The following is a 20,113-nucleotide window of genomic DNA, read 5'->3' on the forward strand; positions in this document are numbered from 1 at the left end:
GACATTATAGACGTCATTTAAATGTAAAGGCATTATAATAGGCCCTTTGCCTAGTCCACCTGTTCCTTAAAACCCTCCCTATTGACACTGATCTATATACTCCATTGGTTAAAATTGCGTCCATCGACGGTTGTGAGAGGATTCAGGTTATTCATTGGCTAAATGTAATTTCAATCACACTGAGAGCTCTTGTCGATTGGCTGGCCTGGGCATCCTTCATTGAACAACAGCGCGTGGATTGGCCTATGAGCGTGGGCGGAATCTTCCAGGGGCTTGCTCTTGAAGGCTCACGGAGAGCGAGTGTCGTCATGAGCGGTGGGTAGGAATTAAAACATTGGTGTTTATATTACATTGTACTTCGTAAAACAATTTGGTCTGTGTTAAACAAAACACATTGAACAGTTTGTGCTGGAAATTCCTTATGTTTAAGGTTGAATAGGAGCATTGTGCAAGCCAGCTATGCATTTCCGGAAAAGGGCTGCCTTTTTTCCAGTATCAAAGAGTTTGATTTGCTACGCGTATCTAGCTTAGCATACTAACCAGTAAAGCTGAATCCTGTTTGTAATTCCAGCTACCGTTAGCTATACATTGATGCTAATCATTTTCGATATTTCACATTAAAACAAACTCCACATGCACGTATCGCCATGGGCTGTCTATTCCACTCAGTTCGAAAAGTCAGCTGCACTAAAAAGTATTTGCAATGCTATCTAATTGTTTCATTTCTGACTGCCAGTTAGCCAGCAAACCGTTTAGTTAGCAAGAAGCTATCTGTGTACGTTTGATGGCGGCGCTATTTTCAGGCCGCGCTCAAACATATTTTTTTCTAAACACAAAATATCAGATTTTAAAGAGACAGTCACATTGGTCATGATTGCAACTGACCCCAATAATCCACAGTCCAAATTTTTATTGATACTCTCGCGATACATTATCATGCTCGAGCTGTTTGTGAGATTGCGTGAGAAGTCAGACAGGTACAGTAGTCACTAACTCACTGTACACAAGTCGTAGCCCTCTACTGTGCCCATTTGCTAGCTATTATACTGTACTTTTGTTTAGGGCTTTTTAATTTTGTACTTCGTAGACGAGGAGTTGTAGTTGGCAATGCATGTGTCTGACAATCTTTTTTTTGTCATAGACCCGCCCTTTTATTACGGATTAAAGGTCACGCAATTTACACACATCTGCGGTGACTGGCATTCACGGGGTGGTAGCTAGCCATCCACAACTCATCTATTGGAGTTGCAGTTCCCATTTCCTTTGTGAACTGTCTTATTTGAATGCCTTTACATGCGTTTATGGCAAAACAGCTCCCTCGGATGTAATAATTTCCTTAATCTCTGCAGCAGAGGTATTGACAGCGACCATTATTTTTGGTACTTGAAATGTGTTAGACTATTTACAGTATATGCAATGAGTGTTTCCATGTGTGTTGCAGATCAACAGGACAGTATGGCCACCACTGTTGCTGTCAGTCCCAGCGAGTATCTCCAGCCCTCTGCCACTTCCTCTCAAGTGAGTCACAGCTAGACTACTTCCTGCTTGTTCTTGGATGTGTAAATATCACCCAGTGGTGTCTTAAAAGTAACTACGGGGTTCAATTATTTGACTTTAGCTTGCATACTGAGTCCAGCGATGCCATCCTGTTGTGAATCATGACGTTAATAGTTTATGTATTTTATTGGTAGCCTATGGTGAGATGTAGCTTAACCTCCTGTATGTAAACTGTGTTCCACCTAGGGCTGGGTGAAATTCACAATATATCTCTTTTTAAAAAAAGCTTTGTTGCACTAGAGTCATTCCACTTCAAAAAGCACAAGAAAGAGCATTTCGACACTCACCATCTCAGATTGTTCAGAAATTGTTTCTGTAGTTAGAAACGCATAAGATTAGCATTCCTGAAACGTTTTGTTGAAATATAATTTCATAACTGAGAAATTAAGCCAATTGATTGCATCCAAATAGGCCATTTTAATTTATAGGATTCATATAATATTCAATAAATATAGTACCTAACATCCAATTTGGACCATAATTCTTCCTAACAATGAGTAAGATATGAGGAATCCAATAGAATTAATCAAAAGCCACCCACGGACCCCCCACGCCAAGCCCACCCAACAACCAGAGTACAGTATCAGTTCTATCTCTTAGAAGTAGTATGGAGCTACTGCGTGGAGTATTGTTCCTTCAAAGTTTCTAATATATATATATACACACACACACACACACACACACACACACACACACACACACACACACACACACACAGTTTACATACACTACATTCAAAATTCTCAACATTTAATCCTAGTAAAAATTCCCTGTTTGAGGTCAGTTAGGATCACCACTTTATTTTTAAGAATGTGAAATGTCAGAAAATTATTTATTTCAGCTTTTATTTCTTTCATCACATTCCCAGTGGGTCAGAAGTTTACATGCACTCATTTAGTATTTGGTAGCATTGCCATTAAATTGTTTAACTTCGGTCAAACGTTTCGGGTAGCCTTCCACAAGCTTCCCACAATAAGTTGGTTGAATTTTGGCCCACTCCTGACAGCTGCTGTAACTGAGTCAGGTTTGTAGCCTCCTTGCTCGCACACGCTTTTTCAGTTCTACCCACAAATTCTCTATAGGATTGTGGTCAGGGCTTTGTGATGGCCACTCCAATACCTTGACTTTGTTGTCCTTAAGACATTTTTCCACAACTTTGGAAGTATGCTTGGGGTCATTGTCCATTTGGAAGACCCATTTGCGAGCAAGCTTTAACTTCCTGACTGACATCTTGAAATGTTGCTTCAGTATATCCACAATTTTCCTCCCTCATGCCATCTATTTTGTGAACTGCAGCAAAGCACTCCCACAACATGATGCCACCCCTGTGCTTCATGTTTGGGATGGTGTTCTTCGGCTTGCAAGCCTCCCCCTTTTCCCTCCATAACGATGGTCATTATGGCCAAACAGTTCTATTTTTGTTTCATCAGACCAGAGGACATTTCTCCAAAAAGCACGATCTTGTTTCCCCATGTGCAGTTGCAAACCGTAGTCTTGCTTTTATATAGCAGTTTTGGAGCAGTGGCTTCTTCCTTGCTGAGTGGCCTTTCAGGTTATGTTGCATTTGGACTCGTTTTACTGTGGATATAGATACTTTTGTACCTGTTTCCTCCAGCATCTTCACAGGGTCCTTTGCTGTTGTTCTGGTATTGATTTGCACTTTTTGCACCAAAGTACGTTCATCTCTAGGAGACAGAACGCGTCTCCTTCCTGAGCGGTATGATGGCTGTATGGTCCCATGGTTTTTATACTTGCGTCCTATTGTTTGTACAGATGAACGTGGTACCTTCAGGTGTTTGTAAATTGCTTCCAAGGATGAACCAGACTTGTGGAGGTCTACAATTGTTGGTCTTGGCTGATTTCTTTAGATTTTCCCATGATGTCAAAGTAAAGAGGCATTGAGTTTGAAGGTAGGCCTGGAAATGCATCCACAGGTACACCTCCAATTGACTCAAATTATCCAATTAGCCTATCAGAAGCTTCTAAAGCCATGACATCATTTTCTGGAATTTTCCAAGCTGTTTAACCTGTTGCGACGAGCAATGCCGTATCCGGGATCTTAAGTATAGCCTCAAGCTCATTATCATAACGAAACGTTAACTATTCATGAAAATCGCAAATTAAATAAATATATTGGCTCTCAAGCTTAGCCTTTTGTTAACAACACTGTCATCTCAGATTTTCAAAATATGCTTAGAGTATTGATAGCCTAGCATTCAGCAGGCAACATTTTCACAAAAACAAGAAAAGCATTCAAATAAAATAATTTACCTTTGAAGAACTTCGGAAGTTTTCAATGAGGAGACTCTCAGTTAGATAGCAAATGTTCAGTTTTTCCAAAAATATTATTTGTGTAGGAGAAATCGCTCCGTTTTGTTCATCACGTTTGGCTGAGAAAAAACCCAGAAGATTCAGTCATCAAAACACCAAACTTTTTTCCAAATTAACTCCATAATATCGACAGAAACATGGCAAACGTTGTTTAGAATCAATCCTCAAGGTGTTTTTCACATATCTATTCGATGATAAGTCATTCGTGGCAGTTTAGTTTTTCCTCTGAATCACATGGGAAAATACATGAAGCTGGAGATTACGCACCAATTTCGACGGAGGACACCAGGCGGACACCTGGTAAATGTAGTCTCTTATGGTCAATCTTCCAATGATATCCCTACAAATACGTCACAATGCTGCAGACACCTTGGGGAAACGACAGAAAGTGTAGGCTCGATCCTGGCGCATTCACAGCCATATAAGTAGACATTGGAACACAGCGCCTCAAAAATCTGGCTCACTTCCTGTTTGAAGTTTCATCTTGGTTTCGCCTGTAGCATTAGTTCTGTGGCACTCACAGACAATATCTTTGCAGTTTTGGAAACGTCAGAGTTTTTTCTTTCCAAAGCTGTCAATTATATGCATAGTCGAGCATCTTTTCGTGACAAAATATCTTGTTTAAAATGGGAACGTTTTTTATCCATAAATTAAAAGATCGCCCCCTATATCCAAGAAGTTAAAGGCACAGTCAACTTAGTGTTTGTTAACTCTTAGAGCTCCCCCCTACTTTGTGCAATTTCCGCCTGAAGACATACCCAAATCTAACAGCCTGTAGCTCAGACACAGAACCAAGGATTTGCATATTCTTGGTACCATTTGAAAGAAAACACTCTGAAGTTTGTGGAAATGTGAATTGAATGTAGGAGAATATAACACAATAGATCTGGTTTAGATAAAACAATGAAAAAAAACATGTTTTTTATTTTTATTTCATCTTTGAAATGAACAAGATAAAACAAACATTCAGATAAGATGATGGGGACAATTTCAGTGAAAAATATAAGAGGGCAACAGTACTTGTGCAAAGTTTCAGAATGATAACTTGCAAAATGAGTCACCCAGGTGTCCCACACAAGTAGCCCAAATGTGCCCAAGTGGCCAAATTTGGTGAAAGTATATATTTTGAAACAAATAACTATTTACAAAATACCAAAATGGTATTCTAACACACCCCCCCCAAATAAAATCAAGGGGAAAAAATGGGGGGGAAATAATTATTGATTAAAAAACATTTACAAAATAACATGGGTAACTATTTACACACTTTCAATATTTGGAAGACCCTCAGTCCTCTATCAAATCAAATCTATTTATATAGACCCAGCCTAAAACCCCAAATAGCAAGCAATGCAGGTGTAGAAGCACAGTGGCTAGGAAAAACTCCCTAGAAAGGCAAAAACCTAGGAAGAAACCTAGAGAGGAACCAGGCTATGAGGGGTGGCCAGGCTCTCTTCTGGCTGTGCCGGGTGGAGATCACAGTGGTTGTAGAAGGTGCAACAGGACAGCACCTCAAGAGTAAAAATGAACCGTTTAGGGTTCCATAGCCGCAGGCAGAACAGTTGAAACTGGAACAGCGGCAAGGCCAAGTGGACTGGGGACAGCAAGGAGTCATCATGCCAGGTAGTCCTGACGCATGGTCCTAGGGCTCAGGTCCTCCGAGAGAGAGAATTAGAGAGAGCATATTTAAATTAACACAGGACACCGGATAAGACTCCCATTCGGAGTCACTGTGAAAGAAAATGTTAAGTTAGAATAGTTTCACATATGAGCCCTGTATCAACAGGTATAATAAACAGATATATATAGAGAGAGTACAGGGAACATAAGGTTGAATACATTATTATGACCTGCTAGATCTACTGTCTCTTTTATATTATGACCTGCTAGATCTACTGTCTCTTTTATATTATGACCTGCTAGATCTACTGTCTCTTTTATATTATGACCTGCTAGATCTACTGTCTCTTTTATATTATGACCTGCTAGATCTACTGTCTCTTTTATATTATGACCTGCTAGATCTACTGTCTCTATTATATTATGACCTGCTAGATCTACTGTCTCTTTTATATTATGACCTGCTAGATCTACTGTCTCTTTTATATTATGACCTGCTAGATCTACTGTCTCTTTTATATTATGACCTGCTAGATCTACTGTCTCTTTTATATTATGACCTGCTAGATCTACTGTCTCTATTATATTATGACCTGCTAGATCTACTGTCTCTTTTATATTATGACCTGCTAGATCTACTGTCTCTTTTATATTATGACCTGCTAGATCTACTGTCTCTTTTATATTATGACCTGCTAGATCTACTGTCTCTTTTATATTATGACCTGCTAGATCTACTGTCTCTTTTATATTATGACCTGCTAGATCTACTGTCTCTTTTATATTATGACCTGCTAGATCTACTGTCTCTTTTATATTATGACCTGCTAGATCTACTGTCTCTTTTATATTATGACCTGCTAGATCTACTGTCTCTTTTATATTATGACCTGCTAGATCTACTGTCTCTTTTATATTATGACCTGCTAGATCTACTGTCTCTTTTATATTATGACCTGTTAGATCTACTGTCTCTTTTATATTATGACTTGCTAGATCTACTGTCTCTTTTATATTATGACTTGCTAGATCTACTGTCTCTTTTATATTATGACAGACCAGCTAGATCTACTGTCTCTTTTATATTATGACAGACCAGCTAGATCTACTGTCTCTTTTATATTATGTGGTCCTTCTGTAGCTCAGTTGGTAGAGCATGGCGCTTGTAACGCCAGGGTAGTGGGTTCGATTCCCGGGACCACCCATACGTAGAATGTATGCACACATGACTGTAAGTCGCTTTGGATAAAAGCGTCTGCTAAATGGCATATATTATTATTATTATGACTTGCTAGATCTGTCTCTTTTATATTATGACATTTCAGCTAGATCTACTGTCTCCATTTCACTTTGGCCATTGTTGTGTGGTTCTGCCCTCCCCTCAACAGCTTCAAATAGGCTGTTTCATGTGGGTTGGGGTGGGGCGGCAGACACGCATCTCACATTTCATGACATTACATGTTTATATATTGCTTCTAAATTTTACAAATAATATTTTATATTATTAATTTCAAACAAGTTTTTCTCTGTTGCCACTGCCACCACACCCTTTTATAAATTTTGCCAGTCTCTTGTGTTTATTAAATGGATTAACATTTTCTTTGCAACTTTGGATAGAAAACCAATAGCTTTTGCTCATGATGAAAATAAATTGTGTGGTCAAGCCAGTCCTCCATGAAAGCAATTCAGCTTGACCTTCTCTTAGCTGCCTAATGTTTCAACCCAATTCTCCTTGAATAGTCCAAAACATTGGAGCTCTCTGAGAGGGCTATCCGTATGGTGAATACTTTTTCTACAGGCCCAAAACTTTGATGGAGAAATGTGCTAGTGACTAAAATGTTATGACAACCCTAATAAAGTACAATTATAAACCATTGCATGGAAGTCGTATGTTTTTTAAATAAAATGATTAGAAAATATCTCTATGTAGTGTGACTAGTGACATTTACCATTATACCCAACCCAATACCATTACCATTGCAAAACACTATACAGTGTGTGTTTTAGGACTTTTTTATTATTGAAGACCATTGGAGACCGTAGCATGGAGACCATTAGAACTGCTGTAGCCTAATGGTTTGCTTGTTCGCCAATCACCAGGAATGGTCTAATCCAGACCTTTCTTTAAGGTAGTAAACCAGACACAGAGGGGACTTTTCCTGGACACAAATTAAGCTTAAGAGAAGGAAAAACTGAATTGCGTTCATGGAGGACTGGCTTGAATTGTGAGGATGACCACAGTTTATTTTCATCATGAGCAATAGCCATTGGTTTTCTATCCAAAGTTGCAAAAACTATTTTGTGATATGTTTAATAAACACAGGAGAACAACAAGGTGGACATAGGGTGTGGTGGCAGAAGCAGGAACAGCGACATCTAGTGTGCAAAACTAGGTACTTTCACATTAATTTATGGTAAAGAATGCAAGCGCCTTCAATGGCTATTTTCTCTGAACGGTGGGAAACATCACCAGATTCACCAGGAATACATTACAAAGGATGAAGAAGCAATACTCCAAGCAGCAGTTCCATACTACTGTCAGACAGAGAACTGATACTGGTTGTTGGGGTGGGATTGGTGTGGGAGATCCGTGGGTGGCTTTTCATCATTTTATAAGATTCCTCATGTCTTACTCATTGTTAGCAATAATTATGGTCCAAATCAGATGTTAGGTACTATATTTATGGAAGATTATATGAATCCTACACATTTTAAAATGGGCAATTTGGGTGCAATCAATTAGCTTAATTTCTCAGAGATCAAATCATATTTCAACAAAATAATGTTTCAGGAATGAGAATCATATGTTTCTAACTACAGAAACAATTTCAGAGCAATCTGAGATGATGGGTGTCATGGCTTGCTGAAATGACATGGAATGACCCACAATTAAAGGTCAATACACTGCAATCTAATGAATTCAGGGATTGTAAAAAATATACCTAGGCTCAATATAAGACTTCCACCACCATAAGACACACTAACAATTTAATTAAAATAGTTTTACCTGTTTTTTTGTTGTTGCAATAATCACTGATCTGGCTTTCAAGTCTATGAAAATTCCCTTTTTTGATAAAAAAAAATATACTGGAACCATGCACAATGCACATCCACTAATAATGTTCTTCTTGTAATAGGCATAATAGAAAATGTACACGGGTCTCATAAGTAATCTCTCAAGCACAAGCCCACGTGCCATTGGGTAGCCAGCTAATTTTTATATTTAAAGTCTAGCCAACGTGGATCTATTTGCTTGCTAGCAGCGTAGAACAGTTGAACTGTTATGAATACACCCTGCTGTCAGTCTCCAACAGCCTGTTCACTTTGTTTAGATGTTGAAATCAAGTGACCTACCTGGATAAGATGTTTATTTCCCAGAATGAGAACGAGTTGTCAATACCTTATAAATGCGTCTTTTTATGCTCATTGCAAATGTATAAAACACAGACTAGACAGCTAGCACATAACAGTATGTGGCTAAAATGCTGCTAGCGGTACATGGTACCGCAATGATATTGGCTATCTGGAATCTTTGGGACGTCCCTACCCCATTGAAGTTGACATTTGAAATGTTTGGGGCTAGGTAAGATTTAGGGTAGGCATGTCCCAAGGATCACATATAGCACTAACCGTACTGCAATACTGCATGCGACAAACTGAGCATTCATTTTCCACAATCATGTTCATTGACACTCCAGTTTTTAGTATGATCTGCTCTGTTCTAAATTTTGAGACATAAGTTTAGACATAAAAAGGGTATCGTTAGAAGGGGAATTAACCGATTCTGTTGGACCAAACCTCAAATGCAAGTTGGAATTGCTTGTTGTCAGAGAGGAAGAAGTGATCTTGTGGTGAGTGGCAGGGGGAGGGGCTTGGTGTCTGTGCGATTGGGAAGGTGCACGCACACAGCACAGGAGACGAGACCAAAAAGGGAAAAACGCTCATTAAAAACGAACAAAAATAAAACTTTGATTCTTGTGATACAGGCATTTGGAACATTGCGCTAAAACATACATTCTAATTAAATATATAGCCCAGCCCATATCCATCCATGGTGCAAAAAAATGTGCCAAATACAAAAGGTGTAGACCTTACCATGAAATGCTTACTTACAAGCCCTTAACCGACAATGCAGTTTTAAGAAAATAGTTACTAAATAAATAAAAGATAAAGAAATAGAGCAACAATACAATAACAAGGCTATATACAGGGGGTACCGGTACCGAGTCAATGTGCGGAGGTACTGGTTAGTCGAGGTAAAATGTAGGTAGGGGTAAAGTGACTATGCATAGATAATAAATAGCAAGTAGCATCAGCGTAAGGGGGGTCACTGCCTGGGTAGCCATTTGATTAGCTCTTTAGCAGTCTTATGGCATGGGGGTAGAAGCTGTTAAGAAGCCTTTTGGATATAGACTTGGCGTTCCGGTACCGCTTTCCGGGCGGTGCCAGAGAGAGAAGTCTGGAGTCTTTTGCAATTTTTAGGGCCTTCTTTTAGGGCCTTCCTCTGACACCGCCTGGTATAGAGGTCCTGGATGGCAGGAAGCTTGGCCCCTGTGATATACTCGGCCGAAGGCTGTACCCTCTGTAGCACCTTGCGGTTGGAGGCAGAGCAGTTGCCACACTAGGCGGTGATGCAACCAGTCAGGATGCTCTTGTCGTGCCCTCTTCACGACTGTCTTGGTGTGTTTGAACCATGATAGTTTGTTGGTGATGTAGACACCAAGGAACTTGAAGCTCTCAAACTGCTCCACTTCAGCCCCATCGATGAGAAAGGGGGCGTGCTCTGCCCTCTTTTCCTGTAGTTCACAATCATCTCCTTTGTTTTGATCACCTTGAGGGAGAGGTTGTTGTCCTGGCACCACATTGCCAGGTCTTTGACCTCCTCCCTATAGGCTGTCTCATCGTTGTCGGTAATCAGGCCCACCCCTTGTGTTCTCTGCAAACTTAATGATGGTGTTGGAGTCGTGCTTGGCCACAGTCGTTGGCAAACAGGGAGTACAGGGGGGGACTAAGCACACATCCCCGAGGGGCCCCTTTGTTGAGGATCAGCGTGCCAGATGTGCTGTTGCCCCCCTGTACCACCTGGGGGCGGCCCGTGAGGAAGTCAAGGATCCATTTGCAGAGCGAGGTGTTTAGTCCCAAGGTCTGTAGCTTAGTGATGAGCTTTGAGGGCACTATGGGGTTGAACGCTGAGCTGTAGTCAATGAACAGCATTCTCAGGTAGGTGTTTCTTTTGTCCAGGTGGGAAAGGGCAGTGGAGTGCAAAATAGATTGCATCATCTGTTGTGAATGGTGTGCAAATTGGAGTGGGTATAGGGTTTCTGGCATGATGGTGTTGATGTGAGCCATGACCAGCCTTTCAAAGCACTTCATGGCTACATTTGAGTCATACGGATCGGTAGTAATTTAGGCATGTTACCTTGGTGTTCTTGGGCACAGGGACTATGGTGGTCTGCTTGAAACATGTAGGTATTACCGACTCGGTCAGGCGCAGCGCATGCTCGTAGTACACGTCCTGCTAATCCATCTGGCCCGGCAGCCTTGTGAATGTTGACTGTTTAAAGGACTTACTCACATTGGCTACGGAAAGCGTGATCACGGTTGTCGGGAACAGCTGGTGCTCTCATGCATGCTTCAGTGTCGAAGTGCGCATAGAAGTCATTTAGGTCGTCTGGTAGGCTCATGTCACTTGGCAGCTCGTGGCTGAGCTTCCCTTTGTAGTTTGTAATAGTTTGCAAGCCCTGCCACATCCAATGAGCGTTGGAGCCAGTGCAGTAGGATTCAATTCAATTCAGCTGTTATTGACAAATAGACACAGACCGCCACCCCTTACCGGAGACAGCTGTTTTGTCTTGCCAATGCATGGAAAACCCAGCCAGCTAGCTGTATGTTATCCATGTCGTCGATCTGCCACTTACAGTTTTTAATGTCCTGTTGTTAGGATATTCTTGAACAGAGCTCCTCCAGTTTATTCTTTAATAACTGGACGTTGGCCAATAGGACAGATGGTAGAGGCGGGTTACCCACTTAACAATGAATTCTCACAAGGCACCCGGCACCTGCGTCCCCTGTATCGGCGTCTCTTCTTCATGCGAATGACAGGGATTTGGCCCAGGTCTGGTATCAGCAGTAAATCATTTGTGTCCGACTCGTTGCACCCCTAACCATTTGTCTATCTCTCTTTGGTCCTGTCTACAGGACTCCCAGCCCTCCCCACTGGCCCTCCTGGCCGCCACCTGTAGTAAAATCGGCCCCCCTGCTGCTCAGGCCCCTGTCAGTGCCCCTCCTACCCAACCCCAACCTCGCCGTCTCCTCCCCATCAAGCCCGCCCCCATCGCCCCCGCCCCTCCCAAAAACCTGGGCTTCCTGTCCGCTAAAGGAAATGTGATCCAGCTGCCAGCGGGCCTGGGCTCCAACAGCCCCGGCACCCCCATCGTTCTCACAATCCAGCAGAGCCCTGGACGCTCGAATCAAACATCCAACATCCAGTACCAGGTGATGCCACAGCTGGGAGGCACACAGACCATCCAGATGATGCAGCAGGGCGGACAGATCCAGCTCATCCCGGGTACCAACCAGGCCATCATCACCACGCCCATGACGGTCCCCCAGCCGCAGCCCGCTGCCGCGCCCATCACCCCGCAGAAGACGGTGGCCATCAAGCCGTCCCCCAGGGGGCGGAAACCCAACGCAGCCAACGTGGTGCGGCTGCCCAGCGGGCTCACGCTGCCCCTCAACGTAGCCACCGGGGATGAGCCAGCGGCAGCTCCTCCCCCGCCAACAAAGGGCAGACGAGGAAGGAAGAAGCTGGTGGCCGCAGCCCCTCTACCACAGACCACCTCTCCGCCCCCCGAGCAGATGGAGACTATATTGTTAGAAGCCGGGGAGAATATTATTCAGGTATGTTTGTTGTTCTGCTGCATTTGGTGTGGGGTCAACCATGACTTGTGGACCAATTCACTTGCTTGATTGGGCTACAAATGGGTACTAATTACTGAATGTGTCTACAATGCCTGTGAGTGTGTGTGTGTAAATGAGTATCTAATTATTTCATATGTATTTCTCAAACTCAAAATGCAATGCTTTACGTGGGGGTTAGCCTACTCTATCACCCCTTCAACCTCCAGTATTGGGGTCCCTGTATGAGTAAGTGTTGGGACAGATTTAGGTCTGTGTCTCATTGCTGCTCTCTCGGTGTTCTCCCCAGGCGGGGAACCAGCTTCTGATCGTGCAGAACACCGGGTCGGGCCAGCAGCAGCTGGTGCAGTTGGTGCAGCAGAAACAGGAGCAGCAGGTGGTCCAGATCCCCCAGCAGGCCCTGAAGGTGGTGCAGGCTGCCTCCGCCACCCTGCCTCAGGTCCCCCAGAGACAGCCTGCACCCAGCCTGCAGCCAGAGCCTACTCAGGTACACACACAAGTTGTTAGAGATCGTCAATGTAGCTCTCTCAGCAAACTGACAGATCTAGGAGTTACTCAGAGTAGTTAGTTAGGATGCAAGGTGATTTGTAGATCGGTCAGTCTGAAGTTGTCAATGTAGTCATGCACACACACACAGTAGTCATGCACACTACACTCACTCCAGGCTATCCACATGTTTATTTATTTGATTTTTATTTATTTAACCTTTTTAACTAGGCAAGTCAGTTAAGAACAAATTCTGGTTTACACTGATGGCCTACCAAAAGGCAAAATGACTCCTGCAGGGACGGGGGCTGGGATTAAAAATAAATATAGCACAACACACATATCACGACATGAGACAACACTACATAAAGAAAGACCCAAGACAACAACACAGTATGGCAGTAACACATGACAATACAGCATGGCAGCAACACCACATGACAACTACATAGTAGCATCACAACATGGTAGCAGCACAAAACATGGTACAAACATTATTGGGCACTGACAACAGCACAGAGGGCAAGAAGTTAGCGACAACAATACATCACGCGAAGCAGCCACAACTGTCAGTAAGGGTGTCCATGATTGAGTCTTGATTGCACATGCGCTTTCCAAACAGCTGAAATGTAATGGAAGTGGGACTTTAATACAGAATTGTGTCCTAATCTGACAGATTTGTTCCATGTTAGTCTGACACCACTGTGCTCCTCTCAGCTGCTGATCAAAACGGCATCAGGCGAATGGCAGACTGTGCAGCTCCAGGAAACCACAGTTTCCACGGCAACAACGCCCTCCAGCATGGTCACCACCACCCTGTCGTCTGTGGGGGCCACCAAGCGAACACTGGCGGGGGGCAGGAAGGAGAGGACCCTACCAAAAATAGCTCCGGCGGGGGGGATGATAGCATTGAACGCGGCCCAGCTCTCTTCGGCGGGCCAGGCCGTGCAGACTATAAACATCAACGGGGTCCAGGTGCAAGGAGTGCCCGTCACCATCACCAACGCAGGAGGTGTGTGTGTACTGTGTGTTCGTGACAAATATAAAAAGTGCTTGTCCGTATCCAAAACCACAAGGGCATATCCGCTCTATTTCCATACTGTCTTCCTTTAAAAATGGTTTGCATTCCAATGTACTTTTAGCAAGCTAATGGAGGCCTGCCTGTATGTGTGTGAGGGCATGTCTGTGTAATGTATGTTTATATATGTACAATATATGTTTATTACTCGTGCAATATGTTAAAGTTTCTCTACTGTTCTTTCAGGGCAGCAGCACCTGACAGTGCAGACGGTGCAGGGCGGGGCCCTCCAGCTGGGCGGCGTGACCTCCCAGGGCCACCAGGTGCAGATGGAGCAGACTCTGGCTCTGGAGCTGCAGGGCCAGCCTGGGGAGAAGAAACGCCGCATGGCCTGCACCTGCCCCAACTGTAAGGACTCCGAGAAGAGGCAAGTGGCTCTTACTAGCAAACTAGAGACAGGCCTGAGCACCTGGTGGGAAAAAAAACGATATACAGTATAAACCCATATATTTATTTACCAATATGGGAAGTCTTGGTTGATACAAACTGATACCTGTATGGCAAAATGTACCCTTTTGTGAGATTGGGGCAGGGAAACAACCACGATTGTAAGCAACTACTTTCCATCCTCCTGCGTTAAATACCTGTGCATCAATCAGAAATATAGTGAATACACTACATGACCAAAAGTATGTGGACACCTGCTCATCAAACATCTCATTCCAAAGTCATGGGTATTAATATGGAGTTGGTTCCCCCCCTTTGCTGCTATAACAGCCTCCACTCTTCTGGGAAGGCTTTCCACTAGATGTTGCAACTCTAGCAGGGGGGAAATTTGACGAACTGACTTTTTGGAAAGGTGGCATCCTATGACGGTGCCACGTTGAAAGTCACTGAGCTCTTCAGTAAAGCCCATTCTACTGCCAATGTTTGTCTATGGAGGTTGCGTGGCTGTGTGCTAGATTTTATACACCTATCAACAACAAGTGTGGCTGAAATAGCCAAATCCACTAATTTGAAGGGGTGTCCACATACTTTTGTGTATATATAGTGTAGTTAAGTTTGTGTTTTCTATGTTGTGCAGGCCCGGCGAGGTGGGGAAGAGGAAGCACATCTGTCACATCCCGGGCTGCGAGAAGACGTTCCGGAAAACATCCCTCCTCCGGGCACACGTGCGCCTGCACACCGGCGAGCGGCCCTTCGTCTGCAACTGGGTCTTCTGTGGCAAACGCTTCACGCGCAGTGACGAGCTGCAGCGACACGCCAGGACACACACAGGTCTGTCCACCGTAGGGGACACACTGATACACACTGTAGGATGAATGTAGGTCAGCCTGCACAACACTCACTGGGTAATGTTCAGTAAGACACTGTAGCAAAATGTTTTTCAATTGATAAAATTCTGTGTTCTTATTGGACAAGTTCAGATAGTACCTCCCCTGTTTTTGAAAATGTTTCCCCCCTACTGAACACACCCCAGGAGGTACGTACACAGCAAGTCATTCGACAATGCTCCATATGCCAAATCATTCTCATACACCATTGTTTTCACCACATGTCAGGACTCAAGCAGACGATGCACATACAGTATGTTAGTTTTGCTGAAGTTTCCAGGACTCAAGCAGACGATGCACATACAGTATGTTAGTTTTGCTGAAGTTTCCAGGACTCAAGCAGGCACTAAGATTTGAAGCAGAGATTCCCTTGCAGCAGAGAAGAAGGGTATTGCTGTTTCATAGTTTTGTGTTATGCAGGAAAATTAAACCACTCATTTATTCTGTCTTTTCCTTGCAGGAGACAAGCGCTTCGAGTGCAACCAGTGTCAGAAACGGTTCATGAGGAGCGACCATCTCACGAAGCATTACAAAACACACATAAACACCAAGAACTTGTGAGCTGAGCTGTGCTGTATACCGACTGTATACACAGACATGCCCTGATGAACTAAACCCCATAGAGGGCCGCAGGAGAGGATACCAAGATGGGTGAACTCCAAAAAGGCCCCATACGCCCCATTCTCCTTACTCCCCCACAGAGGCTTCGTAGCCTGGTGTACATACCAATCCTCCCCCTCACGGACTCAACTGTTCCAGTCAAGTTATTAATGATAAAAATATATATATAATTATGGGCAGCATGCTTACCTACGTAGGCAGAATGCGTAGAACAGCGAAAGGTGGTCTCCCAGAAAGACAGACAAGCGTGGCTGCTGTGTTCTGATGACCTCACGCTCTGAGCACCATATCCAGTCATGAGGCCTGAGGGAGGAATGAGAGCGAAACGGATAGATTTAGTCTACCAAAGTACCCGAGCCCAAAGGAGACTCCAGCCACTCTTGCCCCTTCTTGTTTTTCCATGTTTCATTCTTTTCAATATTAATAACAAATATTATTCTTGTTGAAGCTCCAGAATAAGGTTTTTTCAAAGTTGATCCTCAAGCCCCACGAGTATCCAAGGTACTTTTTTCAGTCAAACAAATCCTATTCAGTAAATTGCACTACATGCATATCCTTTTACATAGTTTGAACGGTATTTGTAATTCTATTCTTGTTCAATATCAAAGTAATATTATTGATTTTCCAACAAATAAATGATTTGGTTGGAAATAAAACATGCATACCTATGAGGCCTTGGTGACCACTTTGAAACCGTACACAGTTCCAGACTCGGAAAACCTAAGTTGGCAAAATAATTTGTGCATATGCGTACAAACATACATCCACACATACATGGGCAAGTATAGATATTTATGATGTTCAGACATAATACCCTTTTCGGGAGGTTTTTTGTAAATTGAAAATGTAATTTAGGTTTTGGCATTTTTTTGTTTGAGTGAAGAGTTACAAATGATTTTGAATACAGACTCCCTCCTAATGAGTTTAAATGTAGTGCTTTGCTATGTGTATATCATTATGATATTAACTAAATATGTCCCAAATATTGGTCTGGCATGACAATCATGTCATAAGATGAAGAGAGAAAAAAAATCAACATTAAAATGCTTTCTCGGGCCTGTCACAAGTTATTAGATTACATTAGAAGTCATAACTTGTCTATTATGATCTACATTAAGATCCTTTTGAGGCAAATATGTTTGATAAAACATTTCCGATTCATATGACATACAAGTTGACAAGCTATCTACTATTATTTATCTAAGGTTTCTGGTGTTTCAATTCCTTTAACCCTCAAGGGAGAACACCAGCGCTATACTTTTACTCGTAGTATTACAATAAGTTCTGTTCAATGAATACATATTGATGTAGCTAACTGCATAACAGCCTACATTTATTTTTATTTCAAATATTTAATTAACTAATCAGAAAGATTTATAAATGTCCCCCAACAAAAAAATATGATCCTCGTGCATTTTAAAATGAGATCAACAATTCATTGAATAGCCCATATGAAAATCATGTCCAGTATGCCTGGATGCCTAAACTGGGCCTTGGGGACGGAAAGAAAGTCCTGCTCATATTTATGTTTGTATTGTATGTCCTGAATGTGTATATACAATATGTGTCTGGGAGACACAGTAAAATGTAGGATAGAAAGTTGCACTGCCTTGTATTTTGGCCAGCCTGGTCAGAGCTGAAGGAAGTGGACTCTGTACAGTGTGAAAGGAAAATGAGTAATGTGACATTGTATAGCTTCATTCCTGCTTTGTACACCATTACTTCTAGATGATCCCTTTTCTATCGAATTTAAAGTTGCCTTAGACAGTTGCACCCAGTATTTAAAGAGATTTCTGTCTAATTTCCAGGGAATGGCATTTGTAGAGTTCCTTTTATTTTTGTCTAACTTATGTTACATAATGCCAATGTTTGTGCACTGACTTGAGCCCAGGTTGAAAATATGTGATTTTTATTTGATTTTTTTTAGTAATGATCAGTGGATGAGGAGTTATTTTACCTAAACTGAAAAGGTCCTAATGTTGGTCTCAGTGAACCAGGTGCTTTTCCCTCTCTAAACCTAATCTACCACAGTAATAGATACATGCCCTGTGTATGTCTGAAATGGCACCCTAATCCCTATATTGTGCACTACTTTCAACCACAGCTCTATGGTCTCTGGTCAGAAGTAGTGCACTATATAGGGAATAGGGTGACATTTTAGACTTCCTTTGTTTAACAGGAGTCCTCAGATATCCAGCTATTGCCCATCTTTTATAACTTGTATTAAGGCGCTTACTACAGGTGCTTGCTCCTTTTTTACAGTCACCCACCCCCTCAATAAAGCATTCAAACTGTATTCTGTGTTGTCCTTCATTCAGGTCCCATCAGCCTTCACGAGAGATTGTCCTCACTGAGGACCATAGGGTGAATTTTGAAACAGGTGTGTGTGTATAAGTATTTAGCTGGCTGTCATTTGTTTTACATGGGGTGGAATGTAGTCTAGATCATTGGGCCAGTAACTGAAACGTTGCTGGTTTGAATCCCTGAGCTGACAGGTGAAAAAAATCTGATGTGCCCTTGTGCAAGGCACTTAATCCGAATTGCTCCTGTAAGGTGCTCTGGGTAAGAGTGTCCGCTAAATCAGGGTTTCCCAAACTTGGTCCTGGGGCCCCGCCCGGAGTGCATGTTTTGGTTGTCGCTCTATGATTACACAGCTGATTTCAAATATCTATCTCCTCATCAAGCAGTTGTGTAGTACTCGGGCAAAAAAACATATTTTTTAATGACCTTTTATTTAACTAGGCAAGTCAGTTAAGAACATTTTATTTTATTTACAATGACGGCCTACCACGGTCAAACCCAGACGACGCTGGGACGGTTGTGCTCTGCCCCGAAACGTGGGCCGAGCTTGGGAAACCCTATGCTAAATGTGCATGGCTAATGAGAAAATAAAATTATTTATTTTAAAATTGTATTTTCAGAAAACAAAAGGATTGAACGTTTCCAAGCTATAGGGTCTCGGTGCTGTATCCCCTTCATGGATTGATGTCTGGACAGTTGACTTAAATGTGTTTGTCACATAATGTTCTTTAGGGTTAAAGCAAACTTAAGTCGATCTCAGATCGATTGCCTGCAGGGCAAAGTTAACCTCTGCTTTCATGTACAAAAATAAGTAATGACCATTGTGTTTTTAGGGAAAGAGGATAACTTTCTACATGTATTAAACTGTAAGTTTGACCAATTCCAGTCCCCTTGCTTAGTGGGTTCAGTGTCCTCCTCGGGATCATTTGCTCTGTTCTGGTGACTTTTTAAAAGAACCTTCTACTATATATATAATTATATACAGTATATATATATATTTTTTAATGATGCTGACACCCATCTAAAATATAGTTTCCACCACCAGAAATGAGCACATTAACATATTTGTAGAAATTACTGTATCTTACAATTATTTTTAACATATTGGAACATGCATATCTCTCTCTGTGAGAGACGGAATCTAAAACAAAAATCCAGGAAATCACATTGTATGATTTGTAAGTAATTTATTAGCATTTTCTGGATTTTTGTTTTAGATTCCGTCTCTCACAGTTGAAGTGTACCTATGATAAAAATTATAGACCTCTACACGCTTTGTAAGTAGGAAAACCTGCAAAATCGGCAGTGTATCAAATACTTGTTCTCCCCACTGTATATAAATGTGGCTGGGCATAAGGTAGGCAAACCCAAACTATAATAAAACTCAGTCTTCATCTTTTGTGTCTTTTTAAAATAAATAAATATCCATGTGTGCATCATTATAATACAACTCATTCTACATAATTAGTGTCTATATATTTGCCGTGAAATACCTTCATTGATGATGGTGACGACTTATCCTTCCACGTATACTGCATTTTCAAAATATCCCTCAAAACACCCCTTGAGGGACATAATAAGTTATGTCAAACTGTGTAGAATTGCAGGAAATGTGTTTTTAAACTGTAAAAAGTGTATGTCTAGTGTTCGTCCCCCCAATATCTACACCATCATTTCGCCCTTGGTCTGATGGCATTGATGGAAATCCCACCTAACTGTCTTGCTATTCTTCTATACTAATCAAAAATATAAACGCGACATGCAACAACTTCTTGTAAGGAAATCAGTCAGGTCCTAATCTATTGATTTCAAATGACTGGGAATACAGATATGCATCAGTTGGTCACAGATACCTTCAAAAATAAGTTACCAGTCAGTGTCTGGTGTGACCACCATTTGCCACATCTCCTTCGCATAGAGTTAATCA

The 20,113-nt window shown here is 42.1% G+C and overlaps 1 protein-coding gene and 1 long non-coding RNA gene across 8 annotated transcripts; one reads left to right on the forward strand and one right to left on the reverse strand.

The window, feature by feature from the left end:
• Nucleotides 1–234: 234 nt before the first annotated feature.
• On the forward strand, nucleotides 235–18,181 carry LOC118389279 (transcription factor Sp2-like). 5 transcript variants are annotated; one of them, XM_035779169.2, is made up of 8 exons: nucleotides 235–315; nucleotides 1,442–1,518; nucleotides 11,707–12,408; nucleotides 12,716–12,913; nucleotides 13,630–13,924; nucleotides 14,177–14,357; nucleotides 15,015–15,208; nucleotides 15,725–18,181. In XM_035779169.2, the coding sequence occupies exons 1-8, from the start codon at nucleotides 246–248 to the stop codon at nucleotides 15,823–15,825; spliced, it is 1,818 nt and encodes a 605-aa protein (XP_035635062.2). In that variant the 5' UTR covers nucleotides 235–245; the 3' UTR covers nucleotides 15,826–18,181. The 5 variants fall into 5 exon arrangements, with proteins under 5 accessions (XP_035635062.2, XP_035635066.2, XP_035635064.2 ...); XM_035779173.2 differs by lacking the exon at nucleotides 235–315 and adding an exon at nucleotides 320–337; XM_035779171.2 differs by lacking the exon at nucleotides 235–315 and adding an exon at nucleotides 373–694.
• Nucleotides 4,279–6,811, reverse strand: LOC127932305 (uncharacterized). Of its 3 annotated transcripts, XR_008144725.1 has the most exons (4): nucleotides 6,498–6,811; nucleotides 6,102–6,233; nucleotides 5,937–6,068; nucleotides 4,279–5,903 (listed from the first exon to the last, which is right to left on the reverse strand). It is a non-coding gene; the product is annotated as an uncharacterized LOC127932305 (long non-coding RNA). The 3 variants fall into 3 exon arrangements; XR_008144726.1 differs by lacking the exon at nucleotides 6,498–6,811 and having other exon boundaries at nucleotides 4,279–5,870; nucleotides 6,102–6,456; XR_008144724.1 differs by lacking the exon at nucleotides 6,498–6,811 and having other exon boundaries at nucleotides 6,102–6,456.
• Nucleotides 18,182–20,113: the final 1,932 nt, after the last annotated feature.

The sequence above is a fragment of the Oncorhynchus keta genome, chromosome 10 (assembly GCF_023373465.1).
Source record: "Oncorhynchus keta strain PuntledgeMale-10-30-2019 chromosome 10, Oket_V2, whole genome shotgun sequence".
NCBI classification, from domain to species: Eukaryota; Metazoa; Chordata; class Actinopteri; order Salmoniformes; family Salmonidae; genus Oncorhynchus; species Oncorhynchus keta.